At 44.1% G+C, this 18,215-nt stretch overlaps 1 protein-coding gene across 1 annotated transcript in view; it reads right to left on the reverse strand.

The window, feature by feature from the left end:
* Nucleotides 1–16,213, reverse strand: part of LOC140421131 (V-set and immunoglobulin domain-containing protein 1-like) — a 79,889-nt gene extending 63,676 nt beyond the window's left edge. Inside the window, exon 1 of the mRNA XM_072505558.1 lies at nucleotides 16,125–16,213. Within this exon, the coding sequence (XP_072361659.1) occupies nucleotides 16,125–16,173 (49 nt within the window). The 5' untranslated portion in view covers nucleotides 16,174–16,213. The remainder of the gene's footprint in view (nucleotides 1–16,124) is intronic.
* Between the last annotated feature and the right edge of the window lie 2,002 nt (nucleotides 16,214–18,215).

Here is an 18,215-nt window from a genome sequence, read left to right on the forward strand (position 1 = left end):
TTACTTTGCAGCATATGCTTGACTGAACATAAATAGTATTTCCAGATATTGAGTTGGATTTGCATCTTCAAGGCAGGACGTATGTGTCAGATAAATCCCCGGACTGACTTGCCACCCTCGGGAGAATGTACCCACAAGGACTGGATGTTCATTGTGGAGGCTGCTCAAATGTAGCTACAGTTGGGCCAGCTGACCCAGGAAAAGTTTCAGAGGTGGCCAGGTGGGCTGCTGGGGCAGAGGCAGTCTATTTAAAAGGCCTGCCCTGGGATCTCTTTCTAGTTATAATAAAAATAGAAAGGCCCTCCAGCCCTCACCTCTCATATCCCTCAGTCCCACACATTCCCCATTTCCATCCATGCCACCATATGGCCTCTCATGTCCCCGGGCCAAGGTGTGGCAGTTACATGCCCATTCATCCACTATACACTGTAAAGAAGCAATGAACACTATAGGGGTTAGTTTGACTAACTCTATAATTTTAGTACTCTAATGGATATCTGGGCTCTCAGACAAAAATATATAATTAACCTGTTGAAACACATGGGCTCCAGGGAAAACATTGCTTGATTGGCTGATCTGGCTCTCTGACCTGCGCTGTCAATTTCACAATATTTATTTACACAAGACAAAGATAGTTCAAGTACTTGCAGTTTTTGCTGTTGATACTTCAAAGGGTCTGGATGATTGACACTTTTATTGGCTTGTGGTTAAAAAGTGTACTTTTTAAAGAAAGTGTAAGGTTATCAATGAATGACTTTTTAAAAAAAGTTATTTTTGCATATACAACTGTCGTTGAGGGTTAATTCTTCTACATTGTGTACAATGGGTGAATGGGCATGGAATTCGATCAGTCCATCATGGAACTAATTTTGTTTAGCTCAAATGCATGAAATCATTTCAATCAGAATCAACATGAACAATCATTGAAACATCCAAAAATACTTTCATTGACAACAGCATGCTGTTTCAGATACCTACCTGAATATTAATTTACATCTTCATATTCTAGTGCCCTGTAAATATAACTCTCAGAAAGTAACGATTAAATTATTAGAAACCTTATAGGTTACAGTAATGATATCCTTTGATAGCATGGTCAAAAATCCCAAAATGTATCAACATCTAATCAGTACTAACTAGAAAATATAGGTAACATTGTTTTGTAGGATATGGTGGTCAGGCCAATTCTAGTACCTCTACTATACTGTTGCAGTGTTGCTACCTGTCAGTGAGGAAAGATGGAATTTGGGACTTCTGGTGTCAGTGGCTCATTGCACTGACAGTGAAATCAGTCAGACAGTCAACAGGTTCTTAAGTGGAAGAAATGGAGAGAAAGAACAGTCCAATAGTTTGCTACCCAATCTCCTACCACTTCTTAAAAGACAGCTCAAAGCAGCTATAGCTACACAGAGTTACTTATTCAAAGAGGCCCTTTATGTCAAGTATTACACAGATCTGATTCATGTTTTCAGTCTTGAAAAGTTGCGAAAGGCAGCAATTCAGATCTCTAGGACAGAGAAGCACATTTACAACGATATTAATCAACTGTTCAGGGACTAGGAAATTGAAGAACAACTTATACAGCATAACAATCCAATTCCAGGAGTCTGAGAGCTGGAGTATAATTTATACACTGATGCTGTATAGTTTATACTGGATCAGATGGTCTGAGGAGTGATAAATTAACTCATAAGGATGACTGTTCAGTTGGTCGGCATTTTATACAGTGGATTGATTAAATGTTCAGGAACCCAAGAAGTGTTGAAGAAACTTATACAGTAAACTGATCAACTGCTGAGACACTGGAGAAATGAAAGATCTTGAGCGGTTCATTCTGCACTAGTACTGGTTGGAGCCAAAGAGTTATAATAGGGTGTTATGTCACTGCATGAGGTAAATCTTCAATGAAGAAGGAATTAAAGAATCGAATACTGAAATAAATCTTACACAAAAAAACTTTGGTTTTGAAAGACTCAGACTATAATTCAATAGAGTACGGTGCATGTCAATGCTTGAACAGGAGAATAGTGACAGCGCATTTACACTTTTTATTCTGAGATTTGCCACTCAACATCTGAACATGCAAATGTACAGGTTAGGAGGAGAAAGCCTTCCATCCCTTCAGTACTGCTCCGTCATTCAATAAGATCATGGCTGATGGGATTGTGACCTCAATGCCACCACTATCCTGCCTACCCCTGAAACTATCGACATCTGCCTCAAAGTATTCAATGACCCTGCCTCTACATTTCTCTTGCCTTTACCATTCTCTGGAGAAGAGACTTCCACAGACCCACCATCTCCTGAGAGAAAGGAACTTTCCTCATCTCGTTCTTAAATGGATTTGGGAAACTAACGAGGTTAATAATGAGCTTGAGATGAAAACTAAGTAACAGACAAGTAATAAGATTTGCAGGCGTCTACAGGAATAATGAGATGTGATTTGCCCAGTAACAAGATTAGCAGGCATCCAGAGACATTGAGGTGTAAATGGTCATAACAGGAACATTGTTTATCAGAGATCCGTGGGACTAAACAAATAATAACTTCTAAAGGCAAGGGGCAGGTTTCTCCACCATCGGGATGCTCCATTTTGCCGGCAGCCCGTGGATTTCCCGACGGCATGGGGCTGCCCCACAATGGGAAATCCCATTGACCAGCCGGTGAAACGGAGCATCCTGCCGGTGTGCTGAACAAAAAATCTGATGCGGCGGGACAGAGAATCCAGCCCAAGGAATTTGAGAGATGTAGACAGCCGAATCCACCGGGTGGGATATCAAAGAGACTGAACAATATGACTGCCAGCACCCTCATTGGGAAGGAGGTTAGCTCCAACAGTCAGACAGGCCAGTCCCATCTATGATCCGAGCCACGGAGGTCTGTTCCATCTAACATTTGGAACCACAGCAGATTGCAGATAGTCTCCTCTAAAAGAGGCAGTTTTATGCCTTCGCTGACCCAGGAAGAGTCATTTCTCAGAATTGATCACCTAACCGGTATTGTGTGGTAACTATTAGCTGGATTTGACCTATATAGATTTTACCAAAATTGGGTGCTGTTTGGGAAAAGGGGTATCTCAGAGTTCAGGGAGTGATTTCAGGAACAAGAGGTAACTTCAGATAAAACGGTGCTTTTAGTTATTCATATACTTAAGTATCATAGTGTATAGTAGTCTTTTGTTGTGTGTTGTTTTCTTTTACTTTAATAAATACTCTTTATTAATTGTTTACACAATGACTGGGCTGATTCCTCATTGGGTAGAACATTGTTCCTCACAGTATGCCAAACAAATATATATCACTAAGAACTAGTGTTTCAAGTTATCCTTCAGGGTTTTGAGGTACTCTCACAGATAACATCAGCAAGGTTCTTACCAGGCCCCTAATTTTTTTTATTTTTTTTTAAATATATTTTATTCAACATTTTTGGCCAACCATGACAGTACATTGTGTATCCTTTACACAGTAATATAACAATATAAACAACATCAAAATTTTTTTAAAAACTAAATGGCGACTGCCTTGTCCCAAATAAATACTCTCCAAAAATACAATTCAACAGTCCAATGTACAATTACCTATAACAACAACCTATACATATTATACGTGTGCCCTAACATCCCTGAGAGTCCTTCTGGTTCCTCCCCCCCTCCCCACTCCCCCTACCCCCCCCCCCCCCCCCCCCCCCCCCCACCGGGTTGCTGCTGCTGTCTTCTTCTTTTCCATTCTCTCTATCTTTCTGTGAGGTATTCGACGAACGGTTGCCACCGCCTGGTGAACCCTTGAGCCGATCCCCTTAGGGCGAACTTAATCCGTTCCAACTTTATAAACCCTGCCATGTCATTTATCCAGGTCTCCACACCCGGGGGCTTGGCTTCCTTCCACATCAACAGTATCCTGCGCCGGGCTACTAGGGACGCAAAGGCCAAAACATCAGCCTCTCTCGCCTCCTGCACTCCCGGCTCTTCTGCAACCCCAAATATAGCCAACCCCCAGCTTGGTTCGACCTGGACCCCCACCACCTTCGAAAGCACCTTTGTCACCCCCACCCAAAACCCCTGTAGTGCCGGACATGACCAGAACATGTGGGTGTGATTCGCTGGGCTTCTCGAGCATCTCGCACACCTATCCTCTACTCCAAAAAATTTACTGAGCCGTGCTCCAGTCATATGCGCCCTGTGTAACACCTTAAATTGTATCAGGCTTAGCCTGGCACACGAGGACGATGAGTTTACCCTACCTAGGGCATCAGCCCACAGCCCCTCCTCAATCTCCTCCCCCAGCTCCTATTCCCATTTCCCTTTCAGCTCATCTACCATAATCTCCCCCTCGTCCCTCATTTCCCTATATATATCTGATACCTTACCGTCCCCCACCCATGTCTTTGAGATCACTCTGTCCTGCACCTCCTGCGTCGGGAGCTGCGGGAATTCCCTCACCTGTTGCCTCGCAAAAGCCCTGAGTTGCATATACCGGAATGCATTCCCTTGGGGCAACCCATATTTTTCGGTCAGCGCTCCCAGACTTGCAAATTTCCCATCTACAAACAGATCTCTCAATTGTGTTACTCCTGCTCTTTGCCATGTTCCAAATCCCCCATCCATTCTCCCCGGAGCAAACCTATGGTTATTTCTTATCGGGGACCACCCCGAGGCTCCCATCTTACCCCTAAGCCGTCTCCACTGCCCCCAGATTTTCAGAGTAGCCACCACCACCGGGCTTGTGGTGTATTTCTTTGGTGAGAACGGCAACGGAGCCGTCACCATAGCTTGTAGGCTAGTCCCCCTGCAGGACACCCTCTCCAATCTCTTCCACGCCGCTCCCTCCTCTTCTCCCATCCACTTGCATACCATTGAGATATTGGCGGCCCAGTAGTACTCACTTAGGCTCGGTAGTGCCAGTCCCCCCCTATCCCTACTACGCTGCAAAAATCCCCTCCTCACTCTCGGGGTCTTCCCGGCCCACACAAAACTCATGATATTTTTCTCAATCCTTTTGAAAAAAGCTTTCGTGATCACCACCGGGAGGCACTGAAACACAAAAAGGAATCTCGGGAGGACCACCATCTTAACCGCCTGCACCCTCCCTGCCAGTGACAGGGATACCATGTCCCATCTCTTGAAGTCCTCCTCCATCTGTTCCACCAACCGCGTTAAATTTAACCTATGCAATGTTCCCCAATTTTTGGCTATCTGGATCCCCAAGTAGCGAAAGTCCCTTGTTAACTTCCTCAGCGGTAAGTCCTCTATTTCTCTGCACTGCCCCCCTGGATGCACCACCAACTCACTTTTCCCCATGTTCAGTTTATATCCTGAAAATTCTCCAAACTCCCCAAGTATCCGCATTATCTCTGGCATCCCCTCCGCCGGGTCCGCCACATACAACAACAAATCGTCCGCATACAGAGATACCCGGTGTTCGTCTCCTTCCCTGAGTACTCCCCTCCACTTCCTGGAACCTCTCAGTGCTATTGCCAGGGGCTCAATCGCCAGTGCAAACAATAATGGGGACAGAGGACATCCCTGCCTCGTCCCTCTATGGAGCCGAAAATATGCAGACGCCCGTCCATTCGTGACCACGCTCGCCATCGGGGCCCTATACAGCAGCTGTACCCATCTAATATACTCATCTCCAAAGCCGAATCTCCTCAACACCTCCCACAGATAATCCCACTCCACTCTGTCAAATGCTTTCTCGGCATCCATCGCCACCACTATCTCCGCTTCCCCCTCTGGTGGGGGCATCATCATTACCCCTAGCAGCCTCCGTATATTCATATTCAGCTGTCTCCCCTTCACAAACCCAGTTTGGTCCTCATGGACCACCCCCGGGACACAATCCTCTATCCTCATTGCCATTACCTTGGCCAGAATCTTAGCGTCTACATTCAGGAGGGAAATAGGCCTATAGGACCCGCATTGCAGCGGGTCTTTTTCTTTCTTTAGGAGAAGCGATATCGTTGCCTCTGACATAGTCGGGGGCAGCTGTCCCCTTTCCCTAGCCTCATTAAAGGTTCTCATCAGTAGCGTGGCGAGCAAGTCCACATATTTCCTGTAAAATTCAACTGGGAATCCATCCGGTCCCGGAGCCTTCCCCGCCTGCATGCTCCTAATTCCTTTCACTACTTCCTCCATTTCGATCTGTGCTCCCAGTCCCACCCTCTCCTGCTCCTTCACCTTAGGAAATTCCAGCTGGTCCAGAAAACACATCATTCTCTCCTTCCCATCCGGGGGCTGAGCTTCATATAATCTTTCATAGAATGCCTTGAACACTCCATTCACTCTCTCCGCTCCCCGCTCCATCTCTCCCTCCTCATCCCTCACTCCCCCTATTTCCCTCGCTGCTCCCCTTTTCCCCAATTGGTGGGCCAGCAACCTGCTCGCCTTCTCCCAATATTCGTATTGTACACCCTGTGCCTTCCTCCACTGTGCCTCTGTAGTACCCGTAGTCAGCAAATCAAATTCTATGTGTAGCCTTTGCCTTTCCCTGTACAGTCCCTCCTCCGGTGCCTCCGCATATTGCCTGTCCACCCTCAGAAGTTCTTGCAGCAACCGCACCCGTTCCCTACTCTCCTGCTTTCCTTTATGTGCCCTGATTGATATCAGCTCCCCTCTAACCACTGCCTTCAGCGCCTCCCAGACCACTCCCACCTGGACCTCCCCATTATCATTGAGTTCCAAGTACTTTTCAATACACCCCCTCACCCTTAGACACACCCCCTCATCCGACATTAGTCCCATGTCCATTCTCCAGGGTGGACGCCGTTCTTTTTCCTCCCCTATCTCCAGGTCCACCCAATGTGGAGCGTGATCCGAGATAGCTATAGCCATATACTCCGTCCCCCTCACCTTCGGGATCAACGCCCTTCCCAAAACAAAAAAGTCTATTCGCGAATAAACTTTGTGGACATAGGAGAAAAACGAAAACTCCTTACTCCTAGGTCTACTATATCTCCATGGGTCTACTCCTCCCATCTGCTCCATAAAGTCTTTAAGCACCTTGGCTGCTGCCGGCCTCCTTCCAGTCCTGGACCTCGATCTGTCCAGTCCTGGTTCCAGCACTGTGTTAAAATCTTCAGCCATTACCAACTTCCCCACCTCTAGGTCCGGGATACGTCCTAACATGCGCCTCATAAAGTTGGCATCATCCCAGTTCGGGGCATATACGTTCACTAAGACCACCGCCTCCCCCTGTAATTTGCCACTCACCATCACGTATCTGCCACCACTATCCGCCACTATGGTCTTTGCCTCAAACATTACCCGCTTCCCCACTAATATAGCCACCCCCCCTGTTTTTCACATCTAGTCCCGAATGAAACACCTGCCCCACCCATCCTTTGCGTAGTCTAACCTGGTCTATCAGTTTCAAATGCGTCTCCTGTAACATAACCACATCTGCCTTAAGTTTCTTTAGGTGTGCGAGTACCCGTGCCCTCTTTATCGGCCCGTTCAGCCCTCTCACATTCCACGTGATCAGCCGGGTCGGGGGGCTCTTTACCCACCCCCCCTTGTCGATTAGCCATCCCCTTTTACCCAGCTCCTCACCCGGTTCCCACGCAGCTGTGTCCCCCCCAGGCGGTGCCCCCCCGCCCCGCCCACCCCACCCCATACCAGCTCCCCCTTCTCCCCAGCAGCAGCAACCCAGTAAATCCCCCCGCTAGATCCCCCACTAGCGTAGTTACACCCCCCCATGTTGCTCCCAGAAGTCAGCAAACTCTGGCCGACCTCGGCTTCCCCCCGTGACCTCGGCTCGCACCGTGCGACGCCCCCTCATTCCTGCTTCCCTATTCCCGCCATAATTATCATAGCGCGGGAACAAAGCCCGCGCTTCCCTTTTGGCCCCGCCCCCAATGGTCAACGCCCCCAACTCCTCCACCTCCCTTCCTCCCTCCCCCACAACCTGTTGAAGAGAGAAACGTTACCGGGTCGCAGGATTAACAACATAAAAATCATCTCTCCCCCCTTTTTCCCCCCTCTTCGCCCCCCATATTTACCCCACCACTTTGTCTCAAACGTTCTTTTTTAATAACCCACTCATTCCAATTTCTCTTCAACAATAAATGTCCACGCCTCATCCGCCGTTTCAAAGTAGTGGTGCCTCCCTCGATATGTGACCCACAGTCTTGCCGGCTGCAGCATTCCAAATTTGATCTTCTTTTTATGAAGCACCGCCTTGGCCCGATTAAAGCTCGCCCTCCTTCTCGCCACCTCCGCACTCCAGTCTTGATATACGCGGATCACCGCGTTCTCCCATCTGCTGCTCCGAGTTTTCTTTGCCCATCTTAGGACCATCTCTCTGTCCTTAAAATGGAGGAATCTCACCACTATGGCTCGAGGAATTTCTCCAGCCCTCGGTCTTCGCGCCATAACTCGATAGGCTCCCTCCACCTCCAGCGGGCCCGTCGGGGCCTCCGATCCCATCAACGAGTGCAGCATCGTGCCCACATATGCCCCGACGTCCGCCCCCTCTGCACCTTCAGGAAGACCAAGAATCCTTAAATTCTTCCTCCTCGCATTATTCTCCAGCACCTCCAGCCTTTCCAACATCGTTTATGGTATGCCTCGTGCATCTCCGTCTTCACCACCAGGCCCTGTATATCGTCCTCGTTCTCGGCAGCCTTTGCCTTCACGACCAGAAGCTCCCGCTCCTGGGTCTTTTGCTCATCTTTTAGCCCTTCAATCGCCTGTAATATCGGGGCCAACAGCTCCTTCTTCATTTCCTTTTTAAGCTCTTCCACGCAGCGTTTCAAAAACTCGTGTTGTTCAGGGCCCCATATTAAACTGCCATCTTCCGACGCCATCTTGGTTTTTGCTTGCCTTCCTTGCCGCTGCTCTAAAGGATCCACCACAATCCGGCCACTTTCCTCTCCTTTTTCCATCCGTGTCCAGGGGGGATTCCCTTCTGGTTTACCGCACAGTGTTTTTAGCCGTTAAAATTGCCGTTGGGGCTCCTATCAAGAGCCCAAAAGTCGAAACGTGAGACTTATCTGGTCATCGCCGCACCCGGAAGTCCCAGGCCTTAATTTTTAATCTGTGTTCCCTAGTTCTGGTTTCTCCCACAAAGGGAATCATTCTTACAGCATACACTCTATTCAGCCCTCTCAGAATCTTGTATGTTTCAATAAGATCACTTCTCATTCTTCTAAATTCCAATGGAGACAGACTCAGCGTGTTCAACTTTTCCTCATAAGATTAACCCCCTCACATCAGGAATCAGTTGAGAGTGCCTTCTCTAAATTGTTTCTAATGCAATTATGTCCTTTCTTAAATAAGGAGACCAAAACTGTACGCAGCATTCCCGAAACAGGGATTCTATGATTCTATGATTCTATATGGGCTCACCAATACCCTGTACAACTGTAGCAAGATTTCCCTATTTTAATATTCCATTCCCCTCACCATAACTGACAACATTCCATTTGTCTTCCTAATCCCTTGTTGTACCTACATACCAATGTTTTGTGATTCATATATAAGCATACTCAGATACCATTGTATCCGAAGAGTTGTGCAATATCTCGCCATTTAGATAGTATACTGTTTTTCTATTCTTCCTGCCAAAGTGGACAAGTTCACATTTTCCCACATTATACTCCATCTGCCAGGTTTTTTCCCCACTCACTTAACCTATCTATCTCCCTTTACAGATCCCTTATGTCCTTTTGACAATTTACTTTTCGACCTATCTTCCTGTCAACAGCAAATTTAGCAACAAACCATTTGGTCCCTTCTTCCAAATCATTGATATAATAGTTTAGGCCCCAGCACTAATTGCTGAAGCATTCAACTCATTATATCTTACCAATCAATTCTAAAAATAATTCTGGCATGTGATGTGGGCGGGGTGTGGGTGTCACTGGCAAGGCCAGCATTTGTTGCCCATCCCGAATTGCTTTCAAACTGAATGACTTGCTGGGCCATTTCAGAGGATAGTTAAGAGTCAACCACATTGCTGTGGGCCTGGAGTCACATGTAAGCCAGACTGGGTAAGGATGGCAGATTTCCTTCCCTAAAGGACATTAGTGAACAGATGGGTTTTACAACAATCAATGATAACGTAATGGTCATTATTACTGTGACTAGCTTTCAATTTAAATTCCACCAGCTGCCCTGATGGAATGTGAACCCATGCCCCCAGAGCTTTCACCTGGGCCTCTGGATATTAGTTCAGTCATAAAATGGCCCATTCATGTCTCTTTGTTTCCTCCTATCCATCCTAATGGATTATCCCCTACACCATAAGCTACTTTGTGTATCATATGGATATTATTTAAGAAGAGACAAAAGAATGCCTTATGCTTTGGGTACAGATGATATAATTAATGGGTGGAGCAGTTCTGTCTGAAGAGTCAGTAGGTCCTAGAACTCTAATCTGAACAGAGGTACTTCCGTTTGGGCCTGAAAAGTTCTCACTCCAAAGATTCTGCACAGAGAAGAGCAAATAAAACCCTAATTGTTAACTGTATTCATGAGTGGTAATTAATATATATTGGTTTGCTTAATTGGAATATAGTGGCAGGTTTAGGAAGTAAGTTAAGGTTTCTTCTTTTACTTAAGGCCTGTTGCAATTGTTAACCATAACATTATTTCTTTGTTGCTAATGTGGTGAATTCTGTGGTTAAATTAAAGTTTGTTTTTAAAAAAATACCTATTGGTCAGTCCTGTGTTGCAGCATTTCCTCACAGTTTTACAAATTGAAAATAGTTGGCATCTCATTCGGAATCTTAAGAATCCACAGTGCCAATTACTTCATCAAGGAACCATAATACATTAGTCAAACACCATTTCCCTTTCGCGAAACCTTTCACAAACAGGTCAGTCAAGAGGGGCTCTTGGAATCTGCTGTCCATTTTGTCAGAATTATTATTTTTTAAACAATTGACTTGTGGCTAACGTCCTTGAGATTGAAACCGTTCTGGGATATCAGGCCTGTCAATTGAAGCTGGGAATGAAGTGATAATCTGATAGCTGAACCAGATACCATCAGCAGTTCTCCAGAGCAATATTAAGGATTGACTGGACAATGCGTTCACGAATAGAACTTGCAGGGGTAGACCCAGTATAAAGGATTCAAATTGTTTCTTCCTGGTCCTCAATAACCCTGAGACCCACAGCCCTAAAGGAGATTGATCACCGTTGGACAAGAAATGGGAAGCTTAAAGTACTTAATTTTAAGCTGTGCATAGTTAGGAGTCACATAGCCTTGGTTCTGTCGATCGTACAATTAAGGTCTCTGCATCGAGGTAAGTGGCACGTACTCCTGTGAGATACTGTGTATACAATATTGTGCAACAACCCTTCGACAGGTCTAGGGTTCTCAGTTGTGAGACTTAAACATAGTATTCTACATTTCTCAAAGATACCCAACTGAAACCTGAAGAAAAACTGATTCCCTTTAAACAATTCAATCACTCAGTGTTTTAACTTTTTCCAACTGGAGGAGGGAAGAAAGTTCTTACACAGAATCTCCCATTTTTATCAGTCTGATACTGTAAAAGGAAAGTACATTTGAAAGGCATCAGAAGACAAAGAGTAGCGAAGTGCTGCTTTTATCTTTATCTAGAGGCATGTGTAATTTACATTAAATAATTTGTTTAGTACCTGATGGGCCTGCAGCAAAGTAGTATGATGTACGGGTCTGCAGCTCAAGAGTATTAAACTGCAAGTCTCAAAAAAATCCCCAACTCGCCCTGAAATTTCACACAATAGGAGGGAAATGCAAAATCTGAAACTGCTAATACTGCTTAAAAGTGGCAATCATCCCCAGAAAGCAGAGGGATCTAAGAGTGAGGAAGTTCAGTTTATAATAAAATCATTAGGTCCAACCTCGCAACGTGCCAGCAAGGTCTAAGCTTGGAAGGTGCGGCTACTGTTTGTTAATAATTAATCCATAGGCAGAAAGTACCTTTTACAAAATGTCAACCATTTTAGGATTCAGTCATTGTATCTTTGTTCATGTGGCGGGGAGTAAGTTTCTTATTTGCACTTGTGGGCCTGGCTATCCAGCTTTTGCAATGCAAACCTCGATGACTAGCATTTCTATCTGGGTGCACCATAGACATAAAACTTTAGCAAACTAAGGTACGAGCCAGGGAAGCCCCTGTAAACCTTCTCACACAGTACAATGTATGTAACAAGCAGAAGAAGTTTGACTCTGAGAAGGGCAAGTCATGGTGGCTTTGTCCTCCCCCCAAAAGGTAGATATATACAAGAAGAGGCGTTAGATTCTCTGGTTAGAAAAGTGAGATATAGCGACAGCCAGATGTTGTTGAAGTTGCTGACTTAAAATCATTGCTGCAGTTATTTTTAAATACATTCAGATAGATATACAAGTATGTTTGGAGTTTTGTTTTAAAAGAACTTGAAGCCTCAGTTATCTATGTTTAATTGGGTCTTCAGCTGCACATGTCCTGAAAACATACATTGACTTGATTGTCCAGTATTTTCTGTTTTGTTACAGATTCCAGCATCCGCAGTGATTTGCTTTCATCATTGACTTCCTGAAACACTTTTTCTGTCATGCTATTTCCAGCATGATATTTCTGTAATGCCAATTTTCATTGTACTATTTCAGTCACTCTGTTTCCATTACACCAATCTGTTTGTGATGCTTAAATTCCCTATTTCAAGACATTACTTCCCCTTGGCTCATTCTTTCCATATGACTCATTCCAGAATTAGTCCTCTCAGCTACCAGTCTCTTATCTGCTGGTTTAAACTGCTCTACCTGAGTCCTGTCAGGATTGGGTCACTTACTGAACCCAAACCTCGCTCTCCCTCTCTCCATACCATGTGTCAGCTGCTACCTGCTACCCTTTCCATTCTCAACCCTCTGGCAACTTGTAACCTGCTTCCTCCCTTGGAGCTGGTGTCTTTACCCTGCTCCAGACCTGTTGATGCTACCTCGTCCCACACTTCCTTCTTCAGCTTCTGCATGCCCAAAGAGCCAATACTTCCTTCAACCCTTGTCACTCCCTACAGCAAGCCAGCCACTTACTGTGCTTTAGAGAACCTGTCTTCAGAAGGTCAAAGATGTAGGTTTTGAGAAGCATCCTAAAAAAAGAAAGAGGAAAAGAGGCGGAAAGGTATAGGAATGGTATTCCGGAGTTGAGAGTCTAAACGGCTTAAGATACAGCCAGGATTTGATTACACAATAATTAATGATAATCAAAACAATTGATATATGGACATAATCAAAAAGATAATTTTGCATATTCACTGTAAATCAGTGGCCTTGATAACTAGCCCACTTAATTGACCATAGACATTCACTCCCTCCACCACTGATGCACAGCCGTGTGTATCACCTACAAGGTGCACTGCAGGAACTCACCAAGCTTCCTCAGATAGCACTTTCCAAACCCACAACTGTTACCATTTAGAAGGGCAGCAGATACACGGGAACACCACCACCTGGACATTCCTCTGCAAGCCACTCACCATCCTGACTTGGAATTACATCACTGTGGGGCGGCATGGCGGCGCGGTGGTTAGCACTGCTGGCCCCCGCCACCAAGGACCCCGAGTGCCATGTGGAGTTTGCACATTCTCCCCGTGTCTGCGTTCGTCTCAACCCCACAAGGGGAGGCAGTGGCATAGTGGTATTGACACTGGACTAGTAATTCAGAGACACAGGGTAATGCTCTGAATTCTTGGGTTCAAATCCCGCCATGGTAGATGGTGAAATTTGAGTTCACTAAAATCTTGAATTGGAAGTCTAATAATGACCATGAAACCATTGCCGATTGTTGTAAAAACCCACCTGGTTCACTAATTTCTTTCAGGGAAGGAAATCTGCTGCCCTTACCCGGTCTGGCCTACATATGACTCCAGACCCACACAGCGATGCAGTTGACTCTTAACTGCTTCCACTGAAATGGGCAAGCCACTCTATTCAAGGGCAATTAGGGATGGGCAACAAATGCTGGCCCAGCCAGCGATGCCCGCATCCCAGGAATGAATTTAAAATAAACCAAAGATGTGTAAGGTAGATGGATTGGCCACATGACATTGCCTCTTAATTGAAAAAAGAATGGGTACTTTAAATTTATTTTTAAAATAAATGTATCGCATTCATTCATTGTCACTGGGTCAAAGTCCTGGAACTTCCTCCCTAAGACACCACATGGACCGCAGCGATTCACTCTCACCTTCTCAAGGAAAATTGGGGATGGGCAATAAATGCTGACCTAGGCAGTGGCACCTACATCCCATGAATGAATTAAACAACATATTGTATGTTAAATGGTGCAAAACAACATATCATTTTATTTATCATGCACAAAACTAATAAACATATAATTATTTAGACGGAGATTCACAGTCCACTTATGCATGTTTGTTATCACAACATCAGCCTTACATTGACAGTCACTAATATTTTGATGTTTACTGACACAAAATTTCCAAAGTTCTTCAGATTTGATATTACTATTTTTATTGACAAAAGAATGATTGGATCAATAACTTCTCTGGTGCAGGAACTGGCCACCTACCTTATGCAGTATTTTCTATGCATCATTCCCTTTAGTGTTTTGAAATCAAGACACAATACAGTCTCTTACTCTCTTCTACTCATTCTTTCCCCGGAACCTTATTATTTCCCTGGACCTCCAAATTGCGGCACTCCATGGGAAGAAGTCCATGGGAAGAACCTTCAAATTCACAGAATCCGATAGGCTACCCATTACACATCCTACTCTATTCGATAGAACCCATTTTACACCTGTGTCAAAGGTGAAAGGTCTGGCATTCCCATAATTCTCATAGTTTAAAACAAGCTTCATATTGATTGATGTACTTTGTTTTTTTTGCTATCTTCATATATGGCTACATCATAAATTTATGGACCATGTTCTTTCACTTTGGTTTTTCAGTAAAAGACAAGACTTAAAATAGCAGATGGAAACAAGTTTGCTGATTAAAAAAGAGAGTGTTTTATTATTTCCTAGCATTCACTGATCGGTGTACCATATTATACAACTGATTTGTGGATCAGCTGCTGAAAAGTTCTGAAAGGGCCAGGACATGAAAACAGGGGGAACAATAAAGAGAAAAAGTAAACTACATTTAAAATGCAGGAGAAGAGAATGTTTATTCTCCAGCATGAATCAGGACAATTGCTGCCACTTGTCTGTCTCAGGTTTTTTTCCTCAAGAAAATAATTTTTTATCATCACAACAGCAACTTCTAAATAAATCTTTTGAACCGACAGAACTGAAACAATGGAGCATATGATTGTAAATATTAGAGATATTTCTTATAAAACCCATTCAGGACAAATGATTGGGAACCCTTAACCTTGCCTCCTACTATCCGCCCCTCAAAGAATTCAAAATCCGTTTAACTGCTAAGCTATTTTTAGTATCGGTTTCCTACCTGATAAATCCTACTTTCTTGTTACTTTTATTGAGGGTCTTAAGTGATTGACCAAGGCTCTTGGTACAGGAAAAATCAACGTTGAATGATAACAATAGCAGGAATATTTGCCTCAGTGTTAGGTGGTCGACTTTTCTGTTTAATGTCCAGCATTGACTCAGAACACAGCTTGACTTCAAATAGCTTGACTTCAAAAAGAGTTCCAATCAAAATAGAAAAATTGTCCCGGTGTGGTATGGGAGCACCGTGTGGATTACATCGGGGGGGGGGGGGAAATGCACTCTTCACAAAAAGCAGAGCAGGTTCCTTCTTGTTAAAAAGAACCACCATTGTTACCTCGTTGACCCCTTAAGATCACATTAGTGTAACTTGAGCTTTAACAAGAGAAATTAGACACAGCACCCTTCTATTTTGAGAAACAATTAATAAACATTTAATATCTCTCATTTTTAATTTTAGATTGCAACTTCAATTATTTATTTTTACTAATCATATTAAGATCGAATATTAATCATACAGAATCAGAAACCATGAAGGATCAGAAATCATGAAAATTACACAATTCAGTAGTGATCCGTTTGCACTCATTGAAATATGTTACATGATGAGGGCCTTTCTTGACCAAAAGCAGTACCTTTGTAACTTATGAGAAAAACAGCCAAATAACACACCCCACAGATGTGCAAATTTGATACTGTCCATTATTCAAATCAAGATACACAATAAGACTATTTTCTTCACATACCTGTAAATCCAATTAAAGTCATTAACAATCGCAGTCGGAGTGTCGACATCTTTGTGTTAAAATAGCATGGGGTGGAACAATCGGGTTGCTTGTCCTTCTCAATCAGCACTGCAGTGCTTTCCGCTGGGTTGGTTGGTTTTAGTCATTTATCATTTCTTGATCTCAACGGCAAACATACGTTTCATTTTCTGGGGTGTGTATGTGTTTTAATTTCACCAGTTGCAAATTGTAGCCATCCAGTCATGTTTGTGTCAGTCAAACACTTGGTATGTTTCCAGATTCTATCTGCTTCCATTAGTATTAAACTTCACAGTTATACTAACTGAAATTCTTGGCTGGCTATTGTCTGACAAATCTGCATAAATCTCTGCAACAGATTTATATCTAGTTCATTCATATAGCGCTGAGCTAATGACAATGTGGTTTTGGGTGACGGTTGTCATTTCTCTTCCTGCACCTAGTGTTGCACAGGCAGACTTTAATCTGTTACCATAGCGAGGTTTTTCCCAGAACCGGTCACTGCCCTGTTGCCAGTGACTTATAGCTTACAGGGCATTACTCTGCATCAAGCCTCTGCGCCACAAGATGTCCATTTGTGCGGCACTGTGGTACAATGGTTAGCATTGCTGCCTCACATCGCCAGGGATCCGGGTTCTTTTTTGGACCTTGGGTCACTGTGTGGAGTTTGTACATTCTCCCCGTGTCTGCGTGGGTTTCCTCTGGGTACTCCGGTTTCCTCCCACACTCCAAAGATATGCAGGTTAGGTGGATTGGCCCTTAGTGTCCAGGGATGTGCAGGTTACATTATGAGGTTACGGGGATAGGGCGGGCTGGACAGGTCAGTGGACATGGGTAGAGTGCTCATTCGAAGGGTCGATGCAGACTCAATGGGTTGAATGGCCTCCGACTGCACTGTAGGGATTCGATGGATGATGTAGCCTTTTTTTTTTACCCTTCTTTCCCCTCTTCAACATTCTGTGGTACAGTTTTGTGGGAACCTGTCATCTTCTGATACAATGCTTCAGCAAAGAATGGACAAGTCTATTTCTTTTCTGACTTATGTAGCCACGTGTGAGCTTAGACAGTGTGTAGTTAGCAGACTGCAAAGTAAGGCCAGTGTAGTGAGAATATTTCTGAGGCAATACCAGCCTTTGACTCACCCTAACCAAAGAGGACAGAGCTAACTCCAGACAGAGTGAAAACATTGAAGCTCCCCCAGTGCTTTGGTGAGTATGACTATATCTGGCTGTTGCCTGGCTAGTCTTTAGGACAACTCTCTGAATTTTGGCACAAGTTCCCAGTTATTAAGGAGTGGATTTTGCAGGGTCTACTGGGCTAGGTGTGCCTTTGTTGTGTCAAATGCTTAGGCCCATGTCAGGTGGTCTATCTGGCTTTAGTCTTATTAGACTTTTTCATCGTGGTTAGATACAACTAAATGGCTCGCTCAGACATTTGAGAGGCCAATTAAGAGTCAACCGCATTGCTGTCTGTCTGAAGCCACGTTTAGGCCAGAAATTTCCTTCCCTAAATGACAATAGTGAATCTGATGGCATTTTTACGACAAAACTACTTCACAGTCACCATCACTGTGCGAGTTGGAGAATTTAAATTCAAATAATTAAATTAGTTCAGAATAATAGACTTGCAACAGTTTAGGGTTTGAGCTCTTTCATGAAGAAAGTTCACCAGTGAGTTTCCAGATAGACCCATGGAACCACAGAGAGGAGGAGTTATTAGTTTGAAGGGTTGTAACAGAAGGAAATTGTACAGAGAATCACAGGTCAGAAGTAGAATTTTATTCAAGAGATATCACAATCCTTATTAAAAGCTGTTGACATATTTTGTTACCTGTATTTCCAAAGAACAAATCATTGAATCATGAATAAAAATACTATGGTATCTGCTCTTCACAACAAAGGAAAATGACAATTACCAAAAGATGTTGGCACAGGACAAAAGATAGTTTATCAACTTGCCTTACAGGTAAAAAAAACTGGTGCTGTGGATAGGCTATTCTTATAGAAAACAGCATGATTTCCATTCCCATTTAAATCAATCAATCCAAAGCTTCCGATATCTTTGGAGTTCTAT

The sequence above is a fragment of the Scyliorhinus torazame genome, chromosome 5 (assembly GCF_047496885.1).
Source record: "Scyliorhinus torazame isolate Kashiwa2021f chromosome 5, sScyTor2.1, whole genome shotgun sequence".
NCBI classification, from domain to species: domain Eukaryota; kingdom Metazoa; phylum Chordata; class Chondrichthyes; order Carcharhiniformes; family Scyliorhinidae; genus Scyliorhinus; species Scyliorhinus torazame.